The 22,967-nt window shown below is 33.0% G+C and overlaps 1 protein-coding gene across 1 annotated transcript in view; it reads left to right on the top strand.

The window, feature by feature from the left end:
* Positions 1–22,967, top strand: part of MACROD2 (mono-ADP ribosylhydrolase 2) — a 2,036,271-nt gene that overhangs the window by 1,079 nt on the left and 2,012,225 nt on the right. The window contains exon 2 of the mRNA XM_049650090.1: positions 4,434–4,550. Within this exon, the coding sequence (XP_049506047.1) occupies positions 4,434–4,550 (117 nt within the window). The remainder of the gene's footprint in view (positions 1–4,433; positions 4,551–22,967) is intronic.

Consider the following 22,967-nt stretch of genomic DNA (forward strand, 5'->3'; position numbering starts at 1 on the left):
ATGAGCTTGCCTCTGAATTTTGTGCACATCAAAGCTCATCCAAATCAGCTAGATTGACAGTGGCACTGATTTCTGTAAGACAGACGTGTGCGAACCAACTCTCTTCCTCTCCCCTTTTTCTCTGGCATCATAATTAGATAAATCTTAGATAAAACTTTAGTGTCTGGAGTTGTTTCATTCTTTTCACACTGTAGCTTTTTACAGAAGAGTAGCAAAGAGAACTTGCATTGCTACTGCTAACATAGATTAAACCTGTGTACCAGAGTGAGGTCAGGTGAGGGTAGTGCAAATTTCTCCGAAGAATCCTATCTTTTTATTAGAAGGATAATGGAGTGACTAGGTTGAAAGTTGATTTGCTTGAAAATAGCTCTTAAAACTTGTAGATTATTATTGCAAGCTCTGGCTTTTATGAACACTAAGGCCAAACAGTGGACATAAGGAAGAGAATGAATGTGGAAAAAGAATCCTTTATGTAAGGCCTACTTAAAATAATTCCGAGGAAGGGGATGAAGAAAGGATTCTTTTTTAAGTGAACTACTGGGAAGAGTTAATATAATTGAACAATCCAAGTAAAATGGTCTCTAAAATATTGAAAGATTGGGTTGTATGTCATTTAATTCTATCTTAATGATCATGGGCTTATATAGAAGTAAAAATTCTGGTGTCACAAAACAAATGCTGTTGAAAATAATAGCCTGGTAGATATAAATTAGTGTAAAATAATCTTGCTTTGTTTTTGCAGTAGTAGTTACTTTATTTTCAACACACTTTTAACAATGATTTACCTTGTAAGCATTGAAAGATCGTCTGTGCCCATTTTTGTTGATGGTCTTGGAATGTTAGTTTTGTATTGTTAATAAGGCAAAATAGTGGAAATCATGGAGATTGTTTTCAGTACATAATTTATTGATGAAGTAATGATTATTGCTTAGGAACTATTTTTCTGTCATAATAATGTTCCTAAAGTAACAATGTTACAATGGTTCCTTCATGTAACACCTACATATTTGGACTGTGAAGAGCAGGCATTTTAGAATCTTTGATGTCTTGATTTTTTTTTTTTTCTTCTAACAGTAGGGGAAAGTACAACCAAATTAATATTTTCTAAATAAAGAAGTAAATGCACAATTAAAGGTATCTAACAAAGTAAATTTCTCCTGTCTAAAACTAACCTATTTTTGCATGAAGTTTAATGTTAAAGGAAAAACATTGTGATTTGAAGACTTTAATGTATGTCTCAGTTTATCAGGGTGTCTATTTTTGGAATATTTAATATTTAAAAAGAAGGAGCTAAGGATTTCCAGTATGGTTGTTACTATTAAAGAAGCTGATGGGATGCATGACTTTTTTTCTTTCATTGCACTTGTGAGGCTGGTATTATATTTTTGCAGCTGTTACTTAAATCTAAAGGAAGGCTTACCCACCTCATTGAAATGTCAGGGCATTCTGTAAACATACTTTTACTCAGTATGCCATCTAATCGTAGGTCTGCCTACTTATGTGCTTGGTTCATAGAGCAGAGATTCATTGTAAAGGTGAAGCATTAAGGACAAGTTTTGTGTAATGCTAAAGAAACTGTATAGATGTCTGTGGTCCTCAGTATGTTTCATTGTTGAAACAAATAACTAAGGACTTCTCAAGTCCACATACGTTAAATAAACTGTTTTGAGCTATAATTTAAAACCACTTAATGTGTATTATAATTTTAAGAACTGAGACATAAATTATCTCATTGTTTTATTTTCTTATTATTGATCTTATTTCTGTTCTAAGTGTCCATACTTAAATGTTTAAATAAATGGAATCAGGGAGGCCTGGTTGCCTTCCCCTATTACCTTCTGACATTTACTAAAACTGTGAGTTGCTTCAAAATATCTCTCAACCCGATCACTGATGTTGTAATATTTCTGTATTAGTGATCTGAACTTTTTAGTAGTGTTTTGGTAAGTGCTAGTCATCCCTTCTCCTTTGTGTGAGTCTTCCAAATTTATCATTTCCTTAAAGCTTCTATGCCATCAAGACCCCCCTCCCTTCTCCTACACAAACACATGACATTTCCTTTTAATTCACGGAGAAAATTCATGTCACGTAACACGAACAGCCATAATATCTTACCCTGTAGTCTCATTTGTCCATTTCTTTACATGTCCTTTGTCTTTTCAGTTCTGTTCCTATCTTAAAGGAAGGACTTAAAAAAAAAAAATGTTTATTTTGAGGTGGGTAGGGAGAGAGGGACAGAGAGGGAGAGAGAATCCCAAGCATGCTCCACACTGTTAGTACAGAGCCCAATGGGGGCTCAATCCCACAAACCAGGAGATCATGACCTGAGCCAAAATCAAGAGTCAGATTCTTAAGCAACTGAGCCACTCAGACTCCACCAATGGCTTATTGATTTTTATTCTTCCTGATCTTCCTGTAGCAATTGACAGTATTTCCCTTTTTCTACTTATTATAACTTTGCCGGTGTCTACATCACTGGCACTTTGATTCACCTGGTACATCCAGTGACATCTAAGTTTTATTTCATTTTATTTATTTGCATTTAAGTTTCCTCTTTGTGTACACTCCCTGATTATGGTGTTTTTTTTGTTTTGTTTTAGGTTTGGTCACATCCCTTACCTTTTCCTATTAACTTCCTTTAGGACCAGAAGTTTGGGTCATAATTTCCAAAATCTCTAAGCTAAACCTCTTTCCTGAATTCCATATTCTTGATTTCAACTCGAATACCCTTTAGGCATCTTACATTCAATACAGTATTGTCCTTTGAGTATTGTAGTGTTGTGATTTGGTTTTATCATATCTAATTAAAATATCTTATTATCATTTAATGTGGCTGAAGAAAAGCCAGTTCTAGGAGCAGGACAAATGTTGGCTCCCCATTTCTTATTCACTTGTACTTATATTAAAACCTTTGGCAGTTTATTTCTGTGAAAGAATCTTTTAAAGTGATTATTTTATGAGAGACACCTGAAACTAGGTACTGTCCTTAAATCCATTCATCTTGTAATCTGCTGACAGACAGTTGGAGAGTACAACTGTCAATCTCTTTACATTGTGTAGACCTTTGGTAAATTATATGATACATGGCTGCTGGCATACAGAAACACATCGCCTTTTTTGAAGAGCTTTTCCTGTGACAGTAGTACACTATAGTGACTAATAGTTTAGGCTATAGTTTTTGACTTAGGGAGATATGTGACTGGATTTGAATGGAAAGCTTTCTTGCTTTGGACAAGGTGCTGAACATTGATGTGCTTCATTTCCCTATCTACAAAATAATAATAATACTACCAGGGTGCCTGGGTGGCTCAGTTGGTTAAGCCTCCGACTCTTGATTTTGGCTCAGGTCATGATCTTGCAGTTCTTGAGTTCAAGCCCTGTGTCAGGCACCACATTGCTGACCGTGTGGAGCCTGCTTGGGATTCTCTCTCTGCCCCTTCTCCACTTGTGCATGTGCGTGTGCGCACACTCTCTCTCAATAAATAAATAAATAAACTTAAAAAACCATCCTTAAAAAAAATAATACCAATTTTGCTGAGTTGTTGGAAAGATTATTTTCATTAAATTATATGTGTGAAGTACCTGCCACTCATAAAGAACAGGGACTTTTTTTTTAAAGTTTATTTATTTTGAGGTGGTAAGGGGCAGAGAGAGAGAGAGGGGAACAGGATCCTAAGTGGCCTCTGTGTGGAGCACAGAGCCTGATGTGGGGCATGAACTCAAACTGTGAGATCATGAACTGAGTGGAAATCAAGAGCCAGACACTTAACTGACTGAGCTACCCAGACACCCCAAGAACAGTGACTTCTTTGTAAGTGACACCAACTGTTAATAATTCTAAGGTGCATTTGAAGAATATTTTAATCTTACCAAGATGTATATTGCAAGTTGTGTTTAATCACCTCCACAAAGATATTACATTGAAGGTGTAGTTTTATTGTTGATGGCATTTTAGAATTAAGGAAATACCTTGGTAGCTGCCTTTCTTGTGCTCTTAACATTTCTATGTATTTGTCTTAGGATTTTGTATTTTATTTATGTAGCAGTTATTTTGTATATTATCCATTCCCATTTTGTCTTGTGAACTCCTCAAGGTTAAGGATCACCTTTGTACCTGCAGTGTATAAACATTACTGGCACATAGTAGACTGTTAGTAGATGTTGATTGAAAGAGTTCACTTATTTCTTGGTCTATCACAAGAGAGTCTTCCTCATCAGGCTTTGATTCCCCCTCCCTCCCACATGCCCCAGTAACATGGTGTTAACTTAACACTTTTTAACAGTCAAATATGAAATCATTAGATTTTCATTTTGATGTTTCTCAGGCCCACACTAATTCTTTGATTTGTTTATATGATTAATGTTTAAATTATAAAATAATTGCTGAATTTAAAAGTTAAATACAAATGGAGATTCTGCTTTTATTTTGCAAGAACGTTTACTGAAGATGACCTTAGAGGAGAGACGCAAAGAATACATGAGGGATTATGTTCCCCTGAACACCATCCTATCGTGGAAGGAAGAGATGAAGGGCAAGAGCCAAAATGATGGTAAGTTTCTCAGAACATTTTTAGGTTTATACTGTTCCCATTTATGATTTCTGCGAGACAATTTTGACAGAAATGAATAACTGTCATTCAGTAAACAGATGACATTTTTGCTATTTGAAGTAATTGCTTGGTTGCATTTGATTGTTTTTAGCAACCTATTGTGTGTTATTTAAATTTAGGAAATTATATTAACATAATTCATGTTACAATCCACATTTATAATATGACACGTTAAAAAAAACTATTCCATAGTTGTTCTTGGCGTAATTAATATTAAGGATTTGGTGCTTTGGTGGTGTGGCCCTTTGAGTTTGTTTTGATTAGATTCATTTATATTGGATTTCTTTAAGTTATTGTAAGGATTGGATATAGTTGAAAGTGCGTTAGGAAGAACAAAGAAAAACTAGTATTTCACAGAGTTTTAAAGAAGAGTATATGTTTTGTATAGTATGGTATTATGTCTACATGTAAAATATTTGTATTACAAAATTTACTGTCAAAGTCTTTATGATTTAATGAGAGTATAGCATAGATTGTTTGAGTCAAGATATGTGTTAGAATATAAGTGAAATTTTAAGTATTGAAAAAATAGATGCAAGAAATTCTTAAAAAACAATGTAATAGATTTAATAGATACTTGATATGTTTACTTCTGAATTAGCACTCATTGCTCTGGATGTAAAGTTTAGAAGAAATAAGGTGCTTTTCAGGATTTTTAACATTTGAGAAAGAAAGGTAACTTTATGAAAGGGACTTGGAACATGCTAATTTCACAGGTTATGGTCTTCGATTGATGGAACTGTACAGGATACTGTGAGTTTAGAACAAGAAGTCTAGTATGGAATTCCAGTGGACAAATCTATGGGAAACAACAGCCCAATTAGGCTTTTCTGTCTGTAAAGAGAACACATTCACCTCAGTGTTTACATTTTAGGCAGAATTTTTCTTTTTTAAGAAGGCAAAACATGTGGGTCCTTTCAGATTTTGCTTGAAAACATATGTGACCTTGGGCAAGTGAAGGTAGTAGTTCTACCTCAAGTTATAATGGGATCATTGGACAAGCTGATTGGGACATACACGTCTAACCTGCTTGCCCAGGGTTTTCAGCAAAATAAATGCAAATTATTTTAGTAATGGTCTGATTAAGACATCATTCATTGATAGAGAAAGTAGTGCTGTGTAATGAAAAGAATATAGAACTAGAGACCAACAGGAGAGATTTTTTTTTGTTCTAGGACCATGCACCTCTTCCTGTTTGGGTCTCAGTTATTCTTTTGTTTGTAAGAAACTGGTATTGAATACTTCAGCTCCGTTATTTTATGGCTAGTAGATCTCTTTTTTTCCAGTGCTTCATTCATTTGATTTTCTTTCTTAGTTGCTGTTTTAGCTGGTTACTTTTCTAAGGATATAGTACGTGATGTTCTTTTAAAACACTTTTTGCCTCTCAGATAGAGGTGGATTTCTGTTGCTGCCAGAACAGTTGACAAAGCAGTAGCGATACCAGGTTATATTGCCCAATGTTGGGTCTGCTCATCTCTGCATTAAGGCTTGGCCTTTATATTGGCTGCTTCTATTTGAATATTCATATAACAGTGTAGGGTTGAATTGGATTATCAGATAACTCACAGTTGGGTGTTTTCAGAGATATCAGACACCAAAATATGTCCCCAAATCAGAAAAATACATTGAATAACACCAGTTATTCATTGTTATTCCCTAATTACTCTTATATCCCAATATAAGCTTTATAAGTGGGTTACAACTGCTCTGTATATTTCAGTTTTTTCATTCATGCTGTTTTGAACTAAAAGTCTTTCATGGGGAGTGAGGTGGTGTGGTCAAAATTGTATTTCTGTTGAACAGTTTTTTTGTTTTTTCCATCTAATGTTACTTGCTCCTCTGTTGTGACCTAGAAATTAATGACTAGCCTCTTCTTTTTCATGAAAAAAAAAAAATGGAATGGCTCATTCTACAAGTAATATCTGTTTATTTCTTTACATGATAGATATCTTTTGTAAGTGCTTTCTTTCATTGTTTCCTATCCAGTGCTCAGTTATGCTAAAATATTAGTAAAGAGAATTTTAGTATTTTAACAATCCTTTAAAATTATAAATTAAAACAATGATAAAGAACAACTGTAGTTTTGTATTTTATTTTGAAATGTTTAAACCACTGCTTATAAATGTATATATAAGTAGATTCATATTTTTATAATGACTTAATTTTTTATGTATGAAATTTCCAATTAAGTTTTAAAAGAAGTCTATAATTCTCTGTCATAGTTTCTATTTGTAGGAAATGAACAGTATTTACTGGGCTAGCGCAATATACCAATTTCAAGTGTTACAGTTTACCATTATTACTTAAATTTTTTACAGAAGGACATTTTGACCTTGATACCCAAGATTACATGGAAAGTTCTCAAGCTGTTGTTTTTAATTTTTTTTTCTTTGCTCAGTTTTGTTTTACTGTAATTAAATGCTTTTTGTTATATTGTAAAAAGTTAAATAAGCTGGAGAGTAGCTGAATGTATTTGTCATAATTTTGATTTTGAGGCATCCTAAAGGAGGGAGCCAAAAATTGCCAAATATAAAATCATTGTATAGAAAGAAGGAATTCCTATAAATAGACAATATTTTTACTTTGACTTGCTACTCTAGTAATACTGGCAAGCTATGGATCAGACAGGGAAGGGATGAGAGATGATTACAAAAAAAAAAAAAAAACCCACAAAAAACAAACCACAACCCACTTTATTGTTCATGTTCATATTTGTCAACTGCTGTTGGTAAATCTCTGGAATTATGTGCTTTCACTTAATTCTATTTCATCTGCCAGTTGCTTTTTTGTAGGGAATTTTAAAGTGCTTGTCTCTTATTGTACTGTGTCTCTGTAACTGCAATAGTGCCTCATGGGTAGGTGAGCTCAATTAGTATGCTAAATAAGAACACCTCAGGTTAACTGTCTATGAAGGACAATTCTGTATTTTTTTCAAACTTTTAAATGAGCATTTAAAAACATATAAAAATAGAGTGGTATGATGAATCTTTATGCACCAATCACCCGTTTCAATAGTTAAAACATGGCCAATTTTATTTCATCTTACACCAGTGCTTCCAAATTATTTTGAAACAATTCTTGCATATCATATCAAATTTTTCTGTAAATATATGTATGTGTGCATATGTATGTATCTCTAAAAGAGACATATTTTTTGTTGATTTACTATAACAACACTATCAATCACACCTAAAAATTAATAATTCTTTAATATAATTAAATGTCCAACTAGTATTAAGATTTTTACAATTGTCTCATGAGGGGTTTTACCTCTTTTTAATACAGTTGATTTGTTTAAGATCTAAACAAGATCCAAATGCTGCGTTTAATATATTTCTTAAGTATCTTTTAACATATAGTTCTTTTTCTCTCTGTCCTCCCCCCCTCCGCCTCCCATAATTTTGTTTGATAAATAGTTATTTGCCGGGGTGCCTGGGTGGCTCAGTCAGTTGAGTGTCTGACTTCGGCTCAAGTCATGATCTTGTGGTCTGTGGGTTTGAGCCCCACATTGGGCTCTGTGCGGACAGCTCAGAGCCTGGAGCCTGCTTCGGATTCTGTCTCTCTCTCTGTCTCTCCACCTTCCCCGCTTACACTCTCTCTCAGAAATAAAGAAGCATTAAAAAAAGTTATTTGCCGTATAGAAATTTTCATATTTTGGATTTTGCTGACTGAATCTTTGTGGTGTCTAATGTGTTCTTCGGTCCACAGTATTTCTTATGAGTCCAGTTTCTTATAGGCTGGTGGTTAAATCCAGAGGCTTGATCAGACTTGGGTTTAATTTTTTGAAGGAATACTTCATACTTCTTTTCCATAATATCGCAAGGCAATAGTGTTTGCTTCCCTCTCTGTGTTAAGACTGATCACTAGGCTCCAGTATTGTCAGCCTAATCCATCCATTGTAAAATTTCCTATCACCTTTCACCTAATGGTTTTAGCAGCCATTGATGATCTTATGCTAATTTTATCATTTTGTCTTCATTTATTAGTTGGACTTCTATAAAGAACTTTCTCTTGTCACCTTTTTTGTTTCCATGTAATACAATTTATACAGAAAAAGCAGTATAAACTTTTCAAATTGAGTTGGTTTCCTGAAATCTTCTAAAACTAATGAAAGGGTACTTTTTAATTTTTGACTGTCATTTTGAATCTCTCTTTCTCTCTCCTTGCCACATAGGTATATTAAGTGGGAATACTTCAATGTTAACAGTCTGTAACACAGCATGTGTGTATGTGAATTTAAAGTATAGCTCTCACATAAAAACATACAATTACTGAACTGTAGTCTGAAGATGTAGTAGAAAGAGATACATACATGGATGTATGGATGGATATGATAGAAAGATGGCATTGCTTCTTTGTAGGGACAAAAATTCTCAGCTTTAATTAATATGAATTCTCTTCTCCTTTGCTACTTCCAAGCTAATGTTCTATAACACCACTCAGAGAAGCATTGTTGTTCCTTTCTTTAGAGGAATCAAATGATTGGCAAAGATTCTGCTATGCTTCTGCTAATTTTCTCTTCCTAATTAGTGTTAGGGAAAATAGCTACAGCTGTAAGTTTAGATGTTTGAGTCATTATTTTTAATGTTCATATGGAACAACAAAGGCAAAATGTAATAAATTGTGAAGATAAATTAGATGAAAAGTATACAATTATTTTACTCAGGTATGACAATTTAAAAAAAATGGGTCATTTAGGAAGAAACTTCATATTTCATATCTTGATAGATTTCATGTCCTACATATATTCAAATTTGATTTATAGTCATTTGAAAATACTTAACCAGAAATTGTGAACTGTGAAGACTTTGTAAGTGTGAATCTTCATTTTTTGAAGTATATAAAAATATTTTGAGATGTGTGGGTTGACTAGAGAGAGGCATGTGTGTTATCTTTCATCTTGAAAAACTAGCATGTTTGGCATAGAAGTTCAACCTTATTTGCTTTCATTTTCATTATAACTAATTTCTTCTGTTAAATTATTTTACAAGAGGTGATGGCTGACAAAAAAAAAAAAATTCAAATTCCTCAATCTCTCAGCCACTGAGATCTTATTTCAGTGTAGGTAGTGAATTTTGTTTTATTTTATCTGTGTACCAACTTGACTATTGATATTTAGAAATCACCAAAAAGAAGTGTGTCTTAATATTTTGATTTCAGTGCAAAGTCAAGTATTTTTGTTCTGAGTAAATTTACGATAACTTTTTTGAATGTTAATATTTTTATTAATCACTAGAAATGGGGAAATAAGAATATAATTATGTCACTGAGTATTACATGGAGAGGGGTGAGGGACTATAATGGTAAAAGGAATTAAAAAAAATTAATAACTATGATGAGGTGGGCACTGCCCCAGATTTTCAAACTATGTCAACTATATTATTTTATTAAATATTTGATGTTAGTCACAATTTAAAATGACTAAACAGTTAGGAAAATGGAATGGTTGGAATTTAGTAGGGATACAAATATTGGAAAGGAGTATTTCCTATTTAATTTTTTGATATTGATTCCTCTTTGTATTTAGTTTGAGTACTACACTTTAAAAGCAAAATGATCATCAGTCAAAGCAGAAGAAGTCTCAGAACAAAACTCCTCAGCTTCTTAGATAGAAATCTTTTATTTTGAGTGGGTGGTGATTTTTGCCCTCTTTTAAATGATCTTAAAATGAATTTAATTAAAAAAAACTGGCAATCTATTTTTGCCTCAAGTAACAAAGATCACTCTGGCTTTTTCTTTAAGCAGTTATTTGTGATGCTTTCATTAACAGCAAAGATGTTGCAAAAGTAGAACTTGAATTAGAAACAGGCATTTTTCACTTTACAGTTAAAAGTAAAGACTAGTATGAGGACTAAAATACTAAAATGGGCTGAACTTTATGATCTGGCCCCTCTACCCTTTGGCCTCTTACTCCTTTTCTTGGTCTCTGCCTCTAGCCACACTATCCTTTTTGTTTCTTGAATGTACTGTGATCCCTCCCACTGCTGGGTCTTTATCTGTATTTGCCTCTCCCTCCACCCCCCATAAGGACTTCTGTCACCTAAATTTTTCTTAGCTTTCATTTCTCACCTTGAAACCCTTCTATTTTTTTTGAAGTCTTCCCTGAGCCCTTACTTTGAAACAATTTCCTTTATTGTATACTTTCATAGAGCTATGTTCTTTTCCATAGAGCATTTATATTAATTTGTTTTTATGTGTTCAATCACAGGATTATCTTGATCCGGTTGTATCTTTATATAAGATTGCAATTACTAGGAAAATGGGATGATGTCTTCACTCCCCTTCATATCTCTGCATCTGTCATAGTACTTGTTGCACAGTAGATATTCAGTAAATACCTGTGTGAATTGAAGAAATTAAAAACTATTCTCATGATGGTATTTTTGTGCGTTATTTTGTTTCACCTTTTCCTCACTGTGTTGTAAGGATTCATGTGGGAATGATGGGCTTAAAAATTAAGCCAGATGCTTTTTAATGTAGGTGATGTATACATTTACGTTTTTGTAATATAACATCGGTTTTATTGTTTTAAAAGTTAGTTTACTAATAAATTTAACAAAGATTTTATTGAACTGTTGCATAGATATTTAGTTGAGACAAGGGTGAAAATTCATGCGTTATGTGTATTTATCAGCATTGTATGTTTTTGTTTATATAGTACTTAGTAACTAAATGTCATGATTGCAGTTTCTGTGAGTTTAAATGTCAAAAGAGCTTAAGTAAAAATGAGTGTAAACATAGACACTGAGCCTATTGTGTAGTAATAAAGTGTAGAAAAACCTTACAGTATTACCATTCTAAATGCATTTACTTTAGCATTGATTCTTGATACATAAAGCAACTGTAAGAAATAATTTTAATATTCTATCCCATTTAATCCCTTTATGGAGTTCATTGATTTGCTTTGTAAAAGAACTTGGCTACTGACAGATTGGTACACCATGAAAGAATTAGGCTAAATAATTTCTAAGAATGTGGAGAATAATGGCATTCATTGTAATGTTTGAAAACATTAAATTTTTATCTTGATACTCTGTGTGAGGTTGTGAACAGTGGTTTAGTCAAACATTTGTGAAGTAAGGTTAATTTCTAAAATAGAAAAAATAAGAAGTTATATAGGGACTCATGACTCACTACATGGTTTTGTTTTTCCTCCACTTTTATTTCACTCTTGGTCCTTTTACCTACTTTCCAAAATTGTTTTAACAATATGTAAATATATTTCATTGTACCTTGGAGTGTATACCACTAAGTGCTGTGTGAATTGTCCTTGTATTTAAGCATGTTTTAAACTAATACCGAAACAAAAACCACATTTTTCTTTTTTTGTATGTATACAGACTTGGTGTTAAGACCACAAGATGAAAAGTTTTTTCTGTGTGTCTGTGTATTTCATAAGTCTGTAACTTCACAGATTCTGTTTTCTTTTTAATCCATTAAATGAATTATACTAGTTAACAGATTTTACTTAACATTTTGGTCAGTGCAGACAGATATTTTGGGATGAATTACAGACTGGTGGTAGCCAAAGCCAATGTTTTCCTTTAATTTTCTTTTTTTCTCTCTCTGATCGTACTTCTACATGAAGAAGTCTTTATAAAGTCTTAGTCTTCGTTTCTGAAATATTTATTGAATTTTCATGTAAGTATTCAAAACAAAGATTTAAATACAATTTATAGTTTTACCTATGCCTTTGATGTAGAACCATATTGAGGATTACTGATGAAACAATCAAAGTATGGATCAACAACAAAAACCAGATGTGTAACAAAATATAGATCAACAACAAGATAGCAGTTAACAGTAGTCCATATGCCTGGCTATATCCATGCCAGGGCAGAAGATATATGTGCCTTTTGGGTTTTGGAAATACTAAGGTCTAGTTTGCTCTAACTCCAGAGAAGCCATGGGTTTCAGATTGCTGGTTGTTTGCCTAGATATTGGACCAAGATATATTCAGTTTTTGAAGAAACCAGACTATCCTGACATATAGGGGATTCTCTCATCAAACTTAGATTTGTGATTGTGTCTGTCATATGAATATAACAGAGTTAGAGCTTTTCCACATTTTGTACTTGTATTAGTGATTCTCTTGGGGTAAAAACTTTCACGGACTGCATATATGTGTGTGTAAGTAGAGGCTTACTGCTAAATACTTATCAGGCCCGTAATAATGGAGTTACTTCCATTATTTTGATGTGTATGTATCTTCCGTGTTAACTCTGGAAGTGCAGAAGTTTTGGGATTAAGCATTGCTGGTATCCGATCCCAGTTCTGCTCTTCTGTGCCCTAGCCAAAGAACATGTGACTTCCCTAAACTTGTCTCTTCATTTGTTATATAGCTCCAAAGCTTGCTGTTTTTTTTTTTTTTCCTAGAATGAACCTTTCTCTTGCATGAAACTTCTTTTGACTCCGTATTCACTACTAATCATATTTATGCTCTTAACCAATGTATAATACAATGTAGATTTTTTTCTATGCCTGTAACTATAACTATATGTGTACTTTGTTTGGATTTAGTCAGTCTGCTTTAAGAAGGTAGGAATTGTGACTGTTTATTGAAATTTTATTTTGTAGAGTCTACTGGAGGTCCTTATGTGTATTTGTTTACTAGTTTGTTTTATGTATGGTAAGTAGAGTTAAAACCGGTGAAGGAAGATTTTTTTAAAAATAATTGGTTATTTTGAAACATTAGGGCTACTTTTTTGTTTCCTTTATGAGTGTATGTTAGTTAAAGAATTTAGAAATTTACACTGTCAGATTTGAGAAGAGGGCATCTAAAATAGAAAATGCTTTCTGAATTAAAGGCTAATTTTTTAAAATTGATAACTTTTGTTATTTATCATTTAGAGTAGATAACAAGTGAATTAAAACTTCTCTGGCCTTCACTAAAATTCACTGTATGTGAATTTTAATGTCATTGAAAGGGAAAAATTGTTTAAAACAGGAGTTGACTGAACAATTTTCACATACAAAGGAATAGCATAGTTTGTACATCAGATGAGATGACTTTTTTTTTTAAGGAAAGTATCTTGACCTTTTGTGCACATGAGAAGTCTAGAAAGAAAAGACAAAACAGAGAGGCATTTTGAGTTTTGGCGCAGCCTGGGTGAGAGATGTGAGGTTATAGGCATGAGAAGAGGAGGAGGAGACTCAGGAAGGATGGCGGAGATCAAGGAGCTCCAGCAACATGGCGGGAAGTCAGTCCGCATGTAAGGACAATCTGTCCAGCCTCAAAGCATATAGATAGAATGGGGGCTGGAGTTATTTATCTTATTTGATTGCTAAAATAATGGGTGTACCTCTATGGAGATACTCAGGTGTCTAACATCTTGATTGTTTTAATGATATAATTATGCATGTGGCTCATAAGAATATTGAGTTTAACCATACTTAGGAGTGTCTTTGACAAACACAAAAAATATATGCTGTATAGTCTCTGAATTCTCCCACTTGTTCAGGTGGTATGGGGCTGGACAGATAAGAAAATGTGTACCTGGAAGACTATTAGACATATTAATCTCAGCATAAGAAACTAGTTCAAATTTCTGGTAACTTGACTTGGTCCTTAAGTGTATTTAAAATCTGTTTACTCATTTTAAAGTGTACAATTTAGTGACTTTAAGTACATTTACAGTGTTGTGCAACCATTTTCAAGACCCATTTCCAAAACCTTTTCATCTTCCCAAATAGAAGCTCTGCATCCATTGAATAACTCACATCCTCTCCCTCATACAGCTTTTGGTAATCTCTATTTTATTTTCTGTGTCAATAAATTTGCCTGTTCTAGGCTTCACATAAGTAGAATCATACAGTATTCTTTATGTCTGGCTTGCTTTACTTAGCATAATGCTTTGTAGGTTCGTCCATATTATAGCATGTATCAGGAAGTTCATTCCTTTTTCAGATTAGATACTATTTTACTGTACATATATACTACATTTTTTTCATTCATCTGTTGATAGGCATTAGAGTTTTTACACCTTTTGGCTATTGTGAATAATGTTAAGAATAAAAAAAATATTTTTTAGTTCTTTGGGGTATATAAACTAGGAGTGGAATTGCTGTATTATATGGTAATTCTGTGTTTTAACTTTTTGAGGAACCACAAAACTGTTTTCCACAGTGGCTGTACCCTTTTACACATTGCCATCAGCAATGCACAGGGGTTTTTCCCCATTTTTGCCAATGCTTGTTATTTCCTTTTTTAAAAATGACAGTAAAATATAAATACTACTTTTTCAGCATTGCTTTGTAGTTTTTAGTGTACAAGTCTTTCACCTTAGTTTATTACTAAGTATTTTATTCTTTATGATGCTATTATAAATGGTATTGTTTCCCTTCACTACTTAATGGTTGTTCATTGTTAGTACACAGAAATGTAACTGATTTTTGTGGGTTGATTTTGTATCCTGCAACTTTGTTGAATTCAAGCTAATAATCTTTGGGTTTTCTACATATATGATCATGTCATTTGTGAACAGAGATAATTTTACTTATTCCTTTCCAATACAAAGGCATGTATTCCTTTTAAGCTGCTGCTGAATTCAGTTTTTATTTTGTTGAAGATATTTGCATAGTTATTTATAACGAATATTGGTCTGTATAGTTTTCTTGTAGTGTCTTTTTCTGACTTTGGTTTTGGGTAATGCTGGTAATAGTTATATAGAATGAGTTAGCAAGTGTTCCCTCTTTTTTTTTTTTTTTTTTTTTGTGGAGGAGTTTGAGAAGGATTAGTGTTAATTTTTTAAATGTTTGATAGAATTCATCTATTCCTTGGCCAATTTTTTTTTTTTTTTTTTTTTTTTTTTTTTTTTTTATGGGGGCAGCGCTTCTCCAGATTTTTGAATGCTGATCAGTCTCCTTATTAGTTACAGGTCAATTCAGATTTCCTATTTTTCAATGAGTTGGTTTTTGCTAAGTATTTCTAGTTGTTTCTAGGTATTTGTTTATTTTATCTAGGTTATCCAATTTGTTCATGTGTAATTGTTCATAGTAGTCTTATTAAATTTTTATTTTTGTAAAATTGATGGTTCTGTACCTACTTTTATTTTTGATTTTAGTAATTTTAGTGTTCTCTGTTAATATAGCTAAAAGTTTGTAAATTTTATCTTTTCAAAAGGCCAGCCCTTATTTTGGTGATCTTTTCTATTTTTTTTTTTTTTTTATTCTTAATTTGTCTCCACCTGTCTTTATTAATAATTTCCTTTATTCTGGTACCTTTCTGTTTAGTTTTTTTGTTTTTTTTGTTTTTTTTGTTTTTTTTTTTTTGTTTTTTTTTTTTTAGTTCCTTGATGTGTAAACTTAGATTATTGATTTGAGATCTTCCTTTTCAACGTATATGTTTAGAGCTGTAAATTTCTCTCAGATAAATTTCTTTTTGCTTCATGCCATAAGTTTTTATACATTTGTTTCCATTTGTTTCCATGTATTTTTTGATTTTTTCTTTGCTCATTGTTCAAAAGTGTGTTGTTTAATTTGCATATATTTATTCATATTGTGATTTTCTTTCTGTTATTGACTTCTAGTTTTATTCCATTGTGAGCAGAAAAGATTCTTTTTGTGATTTCATTGTTTTTATACTTTTGAGATTTGTTTTGTGGCATAACATCCTGGATGGTTTTCCATGTGCACTTGAGAAAAATGTTATTGTATCCAGTATATATCTGTTACGTACATTTGGTTTATGGTGTTCAGGTCATCTGTCTCCTTCTTGATTTTCTGCCTGACTGTTCCTCCATTATCGAAAGTGGGATATTTAAATCTCTTTAGTATAGATCTCTATTTTCCCTTCAATTTTGTCAGTGTTGTTCATATAATTTGGGGGGGGGGGGTCTGTGGTCTGGTGCATATATATTTATAATGGTTTTATCTTCTTGATGACTTGATCTTTTTATCAATATTTGATATTCTTTATCTCTTCTAATGATTTTTGACATTAAAGTCTGTTTTGTCTGATGTAACTACCACAGCTCTCTTGATTAGTATTTTCATGGAATATTTTGTTTTATCTTTTCACTTTTAATCTATTTATATCTTTGGTGAGCCTCTTGTGGACATCATGCAGTCTGATCTTTTTTTTTTAATTCTTTTTAAATTCTGCCAATCTCTGTCTCTTGATTGGAGAGTTTAATCGTTTATGTTTCAAGTAATTACTGACCAGGAAGCACTCACCTCTGGTATTTTGCTGTTATCTGTATGTTTTAAAGTTTTTTATTCTTCATTTCCTCCATTATTGCCTCCTTTTGTGTTCATTTGATTTTCTTTTTTGTAGTGATATCATTTGATTCCCTTAACTTTTATGCATATTGTATATAGATTTTTCTTTGTGGTTACAAAGAAGTCCCATGGGGATTGTGTATAACCTCCAAAAGTTATAAAGTTATTATTTAATCAGATTGATTCCTGCTTAACTTTATTTGCGTACAAAAACTGTTACATAGCACCATCATCCTGCCCATATTATGCTACTAGTGTAATATATTGCATTTTTATACTTTGTGTGCCCAGTAACATAGGTTTATTATCAGTTTTTATGTATTTGTCTTTTAAATTATGTAGGAAATAGTTTGCAAACTAAAATTGCAGTAATACTAGCTTTTATCTTTACTAGAGATACTAATTTCTTCCTATGGCTTCAATTTACTGTCTAGCAGGCTTTCTTTTCAACCTGAGAAACCCCATTAGTATTTTGTATGTCTACTGGTAATACACTCCCTCAATCTTTGTTTCTCTGGGAATGTTTATTTCTCCCTCAAGGACAGATTGGCTGAATATAGAATTTTCAGTTAACATTCTTTTTCCCTTTCATCCCTTTAAACAAATCATACCACTCTTCCCCCTTCTGCCTCTAAAGTTTCTGATGGGAAATCAACTGATAATTTTATTGAGGATCCCATATACATGACGAGTCAGTTCTGTCTTGTTGCTTTTGTCATGGTCTTTGACAGTTTGATTATGATGTGTCTTCTGTGAATTCTGAATTCCTCTTGGAGTATGTTGATATTTTGATATTTTTGATTTGTAGATTGATGTCTTCCATCACATTTATGATGTTTTGTCCATTATTCTTCAAATTATCTTTCTGACTTGTTCTCACTTTGTGAGACTCCCATAATGCATGTGTTGGTCTGTTTGTATCCCTCAAGTCTTTTAGGCTTGGTTCACATCATTCTTTTGTGTTTATTTTTTTGTGCTTGATAATTTCATTTCTTTTATCTTCAGGTTCACTGATTCTTTCTTCTGCCCACTCATTTCTGCTGTTGAACCCCTCAAGTGAATTTTTTATTCTTATTGTGCTTCTGAGCTCCAGAATTGTAAATTCTTTTTTTTAATAATTTTTCTTGTTTTATTTTCTGTTTATACATTGTTTTCTTGATTTCCTTTTTAAGGTGGTGGTTTAAAGGTCATTGTCTGGTAAGCTTGAAACATGTGGACTTCCTCTGAGATTGTTTTTGTCAGTTTATCTTGTTTGTTAGCATGGGCCATTTTTTCTCTTGTGTGGTATATCTATATAATTGTTGAAAATTGGGCATTTGTTGTAATGCGATAATTGTGGAAATCAATTCTCCCTCTTTTCCAGGGATTTTTGCCCTTTTTTTGATTGCTGAAGACTATTTAGTTCATTTGTTTTGAGATTTTTCCTATTTTTGCATAGACTTGTCTTTGTCATGTGTGATCATTGAAATCTTTCTTCTGTTAGCTTGTGATTGGTTCAGGTTTTTACAGGCATTTCCTCAGGAGTTATCCCTGTCTTTGAAGATTAGCTATATGCTGGGACTTTTCTTCAGCACCTAACAAGGTCATCTCTGAATCTAGGATCATCTTTAAGTGTAAACTTAAGGTCTTCTTAATTTTTTTCATGAGCTTGTATCCTGTCTGGACATGCTTATGACTTTCTAAATTCTTCTGTACGTGTCTGCTTTTGAATGTTCTTATTTTCCAGAAAGTCTTACCTCATCTTTTCCTCTGGACATTACAGGTCTATTGTATATCCACCCTTAATCTTGCCCTAGGTATATGTGAGTATATAGTTGCCTAGCAACTTTTATAAGCAGTGTCTGTTGATTTTTCCACCTTAGTTTTGAGTTAGGTGAAATGGAGATGAATGTCTTGCTTCTGTTCTTCAGATATCCTCTAGTTAGGTTAGAATAGATTTAACACAATGATTTGCAAATAAGGTCTGTTCTGCACCTTCTAATTTGTTTTGGGAAAGAGGTGGGACATGGATGAGCACAAACATTACCTTTTAAATATGGGTTTAAACCCACAATATGGGTTTTTCTCTTTTCTTATGAGAGAGAGTACATGCACAGGTGGTGGTAGGGGCAGAGTGGGAGAGAGAGAATCTTAACCAGGCTCCATGCCCATCATGGAGCCCAGTGTGGAGCCCTACTTGGGGCTTGATGTTGTGACTGTGAGATCATGACCTGTGCTGAAATCAAGAGTTGGCCTCTTAACCGACTGAGCCATCCAGGTGGCCTAAGATAGGTTTTTCTTTTCTTTTCTTTTCTTTTCTTTTCTTTTCTTTTCTTTTCTTTTCCTCTTTCTTTCTTTCTTTCTTTCTTAAGTTTATTTTTTGAGAGACAGCGTGAACAGGGGAGGGGCAAAGAGAGAAGGAGTCACAGATTCTGAAGCAGGCTCCAGGCTCTGAGCTGTCAGCACAGAGCATGACGCGGGGCTTGAACTCACGAATTGCGAGATCATGAATGAGCCACCCAGGGGCCCCCAAGATGAGTTTTTCTTAATTGGGTGTTGGCTTGGTTTCTGTAAACCTTTGACTGTTTTCCAGCATTTCGACCAGTTTGGTTCAATTTCTGCATGTTGTTTTTGATGTTCCTGTGGACAAATGAGAGCTTGGAATGACCTGGTCCACCATTTTGGTTGAACTTTATAATTTTGAATGTGAAAACCAACTGTGTTAGTTTAGCTACTACTAGCTGCTTTAACAAATTCTCAAAAAGCTTGATCTGATAGAAATTCATTCTGTGTCACCTAACAATCCAGTGTGGGTGTTCAAGATTGGTTTCAGTGGAGGGGTAGTGGTGGTTGGTGGTTGGGTTGGGGGATAGGAGTGTGCATGTATGTGTGGAAGAGGGGGGTGGACATTCTGTTTCACATAGTCCTTTAGAGATAGAGCTGATGGAATCTGTGCCTTCTTTAACATGTTGCTTCTAAGATTGCCCTGATAACCATAGGGGAAAGAGTAAAATGAAGGGTTATGTCAGAAGTTTTTATGAGCTAAGTCTGGAAATGGTGCACCTGACTTCGACTGTTGTATCTTGGGCTGGATCTCAGTCACATGGCCATATTTAATTGTCAGAGAGGCTGAGAAATGTGATCTAGTCACATGCTCAGGAAGAGGGTGAAACTGGAGACTGGTTTTGATGAATTGTAATTTCTGTCATATCAGCAATACACAGAACTATCATATTCTGTTGAATGAGCTGTAAGAAACACCATTATTTTATATTTCATTGAGAAGGAAGGGGAAAAAAAGCACTATCAATTAAATTATTACACAATGCACTATATTCATTCTGATCTCCTTCAATAAATACAAAATTTTCATATTTACCAAGTTATACTTTTATGATACATCATCCTTGAACATATCTTGAAATTATAAGTGAAATAAATTAGTTTAGGTATTCCCAAAATGTCTTTGCACTCAGAGTCTAATTCTTCTGAATCTTTTTTCCACCCAGTGTTATTGGTGTTTGTTTTTCCACAAAATTATTTTCTGTGCAGTTAGAGTTGATGATATAACAATACTTAAAATTTTTCTTTTTTCTGGATTTTTTTCTAAACCACTGATACTTGTCCTGCAAGTTTTAGTGCTGGCATTTTCTTGATGTTACCAGATGGTATTAATGCAAGATTTCATCCAATTATTAGGACTAATACTCTTTATTGAAACGGTCATTAAATGGACTGTTACTTGAAAAGTTGAGAGGTTGCAGTTGTCTAATTATATCACCAGAAATAATAAGTAAATAAATTCTTATATATGCAGACAGTGAAAATTGTCATGACCACCATCTCCCAGCAGCAATTATAAATGCCTTTAATTGTAAGGCATTTCAGAGATGTTAAAATGTTTTTTAAAAACTCAGCTTAGAATTGAAGATGTATATACTCTGTTGAATTTGTTTTGAAGTTCAATTTTTTTTTAATGTCTTTTAATGTTTAAGATTTTTTTTTTCTAATGATGCCCTTCGTTTTCCAGGAAATGCTGGCTATTTGACTTTATAAATATAGTTGCATTTTAGTTTTTCAAATTCTTTAGCGTAATAGATAAAGTTAGGGCCAAGATAGAGCAGCTGTTTGGAGCCTTGGCTCAAAATTAATTGAGTCTGATTTTAGAACAATGCAAGAAAACTTTTAAACACCCTTAATCACTTCTAAGTAGAATGAAGTCTGACACAGAGCATTTCCTGTCATTGAAAGTATTCAGAAAGGTTCTGGATGAAAATCAAAGTAAAAGCACTTTCTTCACCGGGTGGTAATTGAACAAGATGTTGTCTAATCTGTGTCTGACTACTGAGATTCTTATTCTAAAATAATTTAATTTTGTATAAGTGATACTCCCTTTTCTGATCTGTTAGTTATTGGAACACCAGTAGGATTTTTTTTTTTTCCTTTAAAACAGACAACTACATGCAAATTATTTTTCTGTTTCTAGTTAAGTGATTTAACACACTAAGCCAAGGCATTCTGATTGGCACAGGGGGAGCATGGGTTCAAGGAATAGCACTTTTTTCTTTGCAGATTTTGTTGCAAAATATTGTTACCTGACCTTCCTAGAGGCACAGGAAAATTCTAATTGTTGATTCTCCCAGGGTTTATTTGGTGTAAGAGGTCACTGTGAATTTCTTTTTGATTAAAAAAATCTTACTGAAGAGATCTTTCTTTCTTTCTTTCTTTCTTTCTTTCTTTCTTTCTGTTAACACAGTAACTTGTGGTCACTGTTTGGAATTATCAATACTAAACAATGAAAAAGGAATCTACTCACCTTTCTTTCCTGTTTGTAGCTCAAAAGATTATTACCAGGGTGTTTGTATGCCTTTGGGTTGCAAATTTAATAGATAAAGGACAACCAATTTTTAGGAAGAGAGACAGGCATGGATATATCTTTTTCTTATTTTCCTCCACATATCCAAAATATATGTCAAGTTACTTGAGATTTACTAAAAAGTGACATAGTGAATATAACACTCCCACTTTACTTTTGGTCATTCATGACTTACTAATAGCTCCAGCCTGAGATCTTAAAGATTATTTAACTGAGTTCATTGAATACTATATGGGTAAATACAAGTTTTTCATGGTAATAGAAACAATGGGATAAAAACATGTCTTTTTTCTAAATAGGGTTGTGATATTATTCTAAATATTTCATGTATCTTTCTGCATGGGAGATCTCTCTAGATTTCTCTTAACCTATTTCTGACCAGCTATATGAAGTAATTTTTATTTCAAAGTAAATATGTTATATCTCTGTGCATATGGAATAACTCTTACTTTGACAATGAAAAATTGCTTAAATGCTCTGACATCTGAAATATGTCTACAAATTAACATTAGAACTTATTAAGGCTTTGGAATTGTTTCTTAAAATGATTGTTAATTGCAAGTAAATAACATGTAATTTTCCTTTAAATGTTTGTATTATTTAAAAAATAGTATTAAAGTTAATGAGAACTCAAATACTTATCCTAGGCATTACTTTATAGTAAGTGTGATGTATAAGGTGTTGGAAATCACTAAAGGTAGTTGCTACTATACATTGTATATCTGTGTATTCATAGTGTATTTTTATAAAATAAAGTATTTAAATCATGGTTGCTGTAAAGTACTCAAAAGCTATAAAAGCTTATAGAATTAAATAGTGGTAGTGTCCCTTTCCCAGACACCAAATTCCATACAGATAATAATTAATAATAGTTGATTATCTTTATAGGTCTTTATGCATTTTTTAGTTTTTTTTTATTCAACACAACGATGTATCAGGAAGTATTCTAAGTAGTAAAAAAAAATAGTGGGGAGAGATTAGGAAAGCCTAAAACGATAGGAGGTAAGTCATAAGATAATGGGGAATTGAGACCACGATAGGTTAACAAATCGTATGGTTAATGGAGCCAGTCTGGCACTAGAGTCTGTGCTCTTAATCCTTTTACTACTTATGCTTTTACAAATATTCTGTATGTGTATTCATATATAGTGTTTTGTTTTTAATGTAAAAACTAGCATTATGTATACATGGTTCTTTCAAGCTTGAGTTTTCCCACTTAAAACTGTATTTTGATGTTTCCTTGATTTTTATTAAATGGCTATATGTCTTATCATAATTTATTT

This window comes from Panthera uncia, assembly GCF_023721935.1.
Source record: "Panthera uncia isolate 11264 chromosome A3 unlocalized genomic scaffold, Puncia_PCG_1.0 HiC_scaffold_11, whole genome shotgun sequence".
NCBI lineage: Eukaryota > Metazoa > Chordata > Mammalia > Carnivora > Felidae > Panthera > Panthera uncia.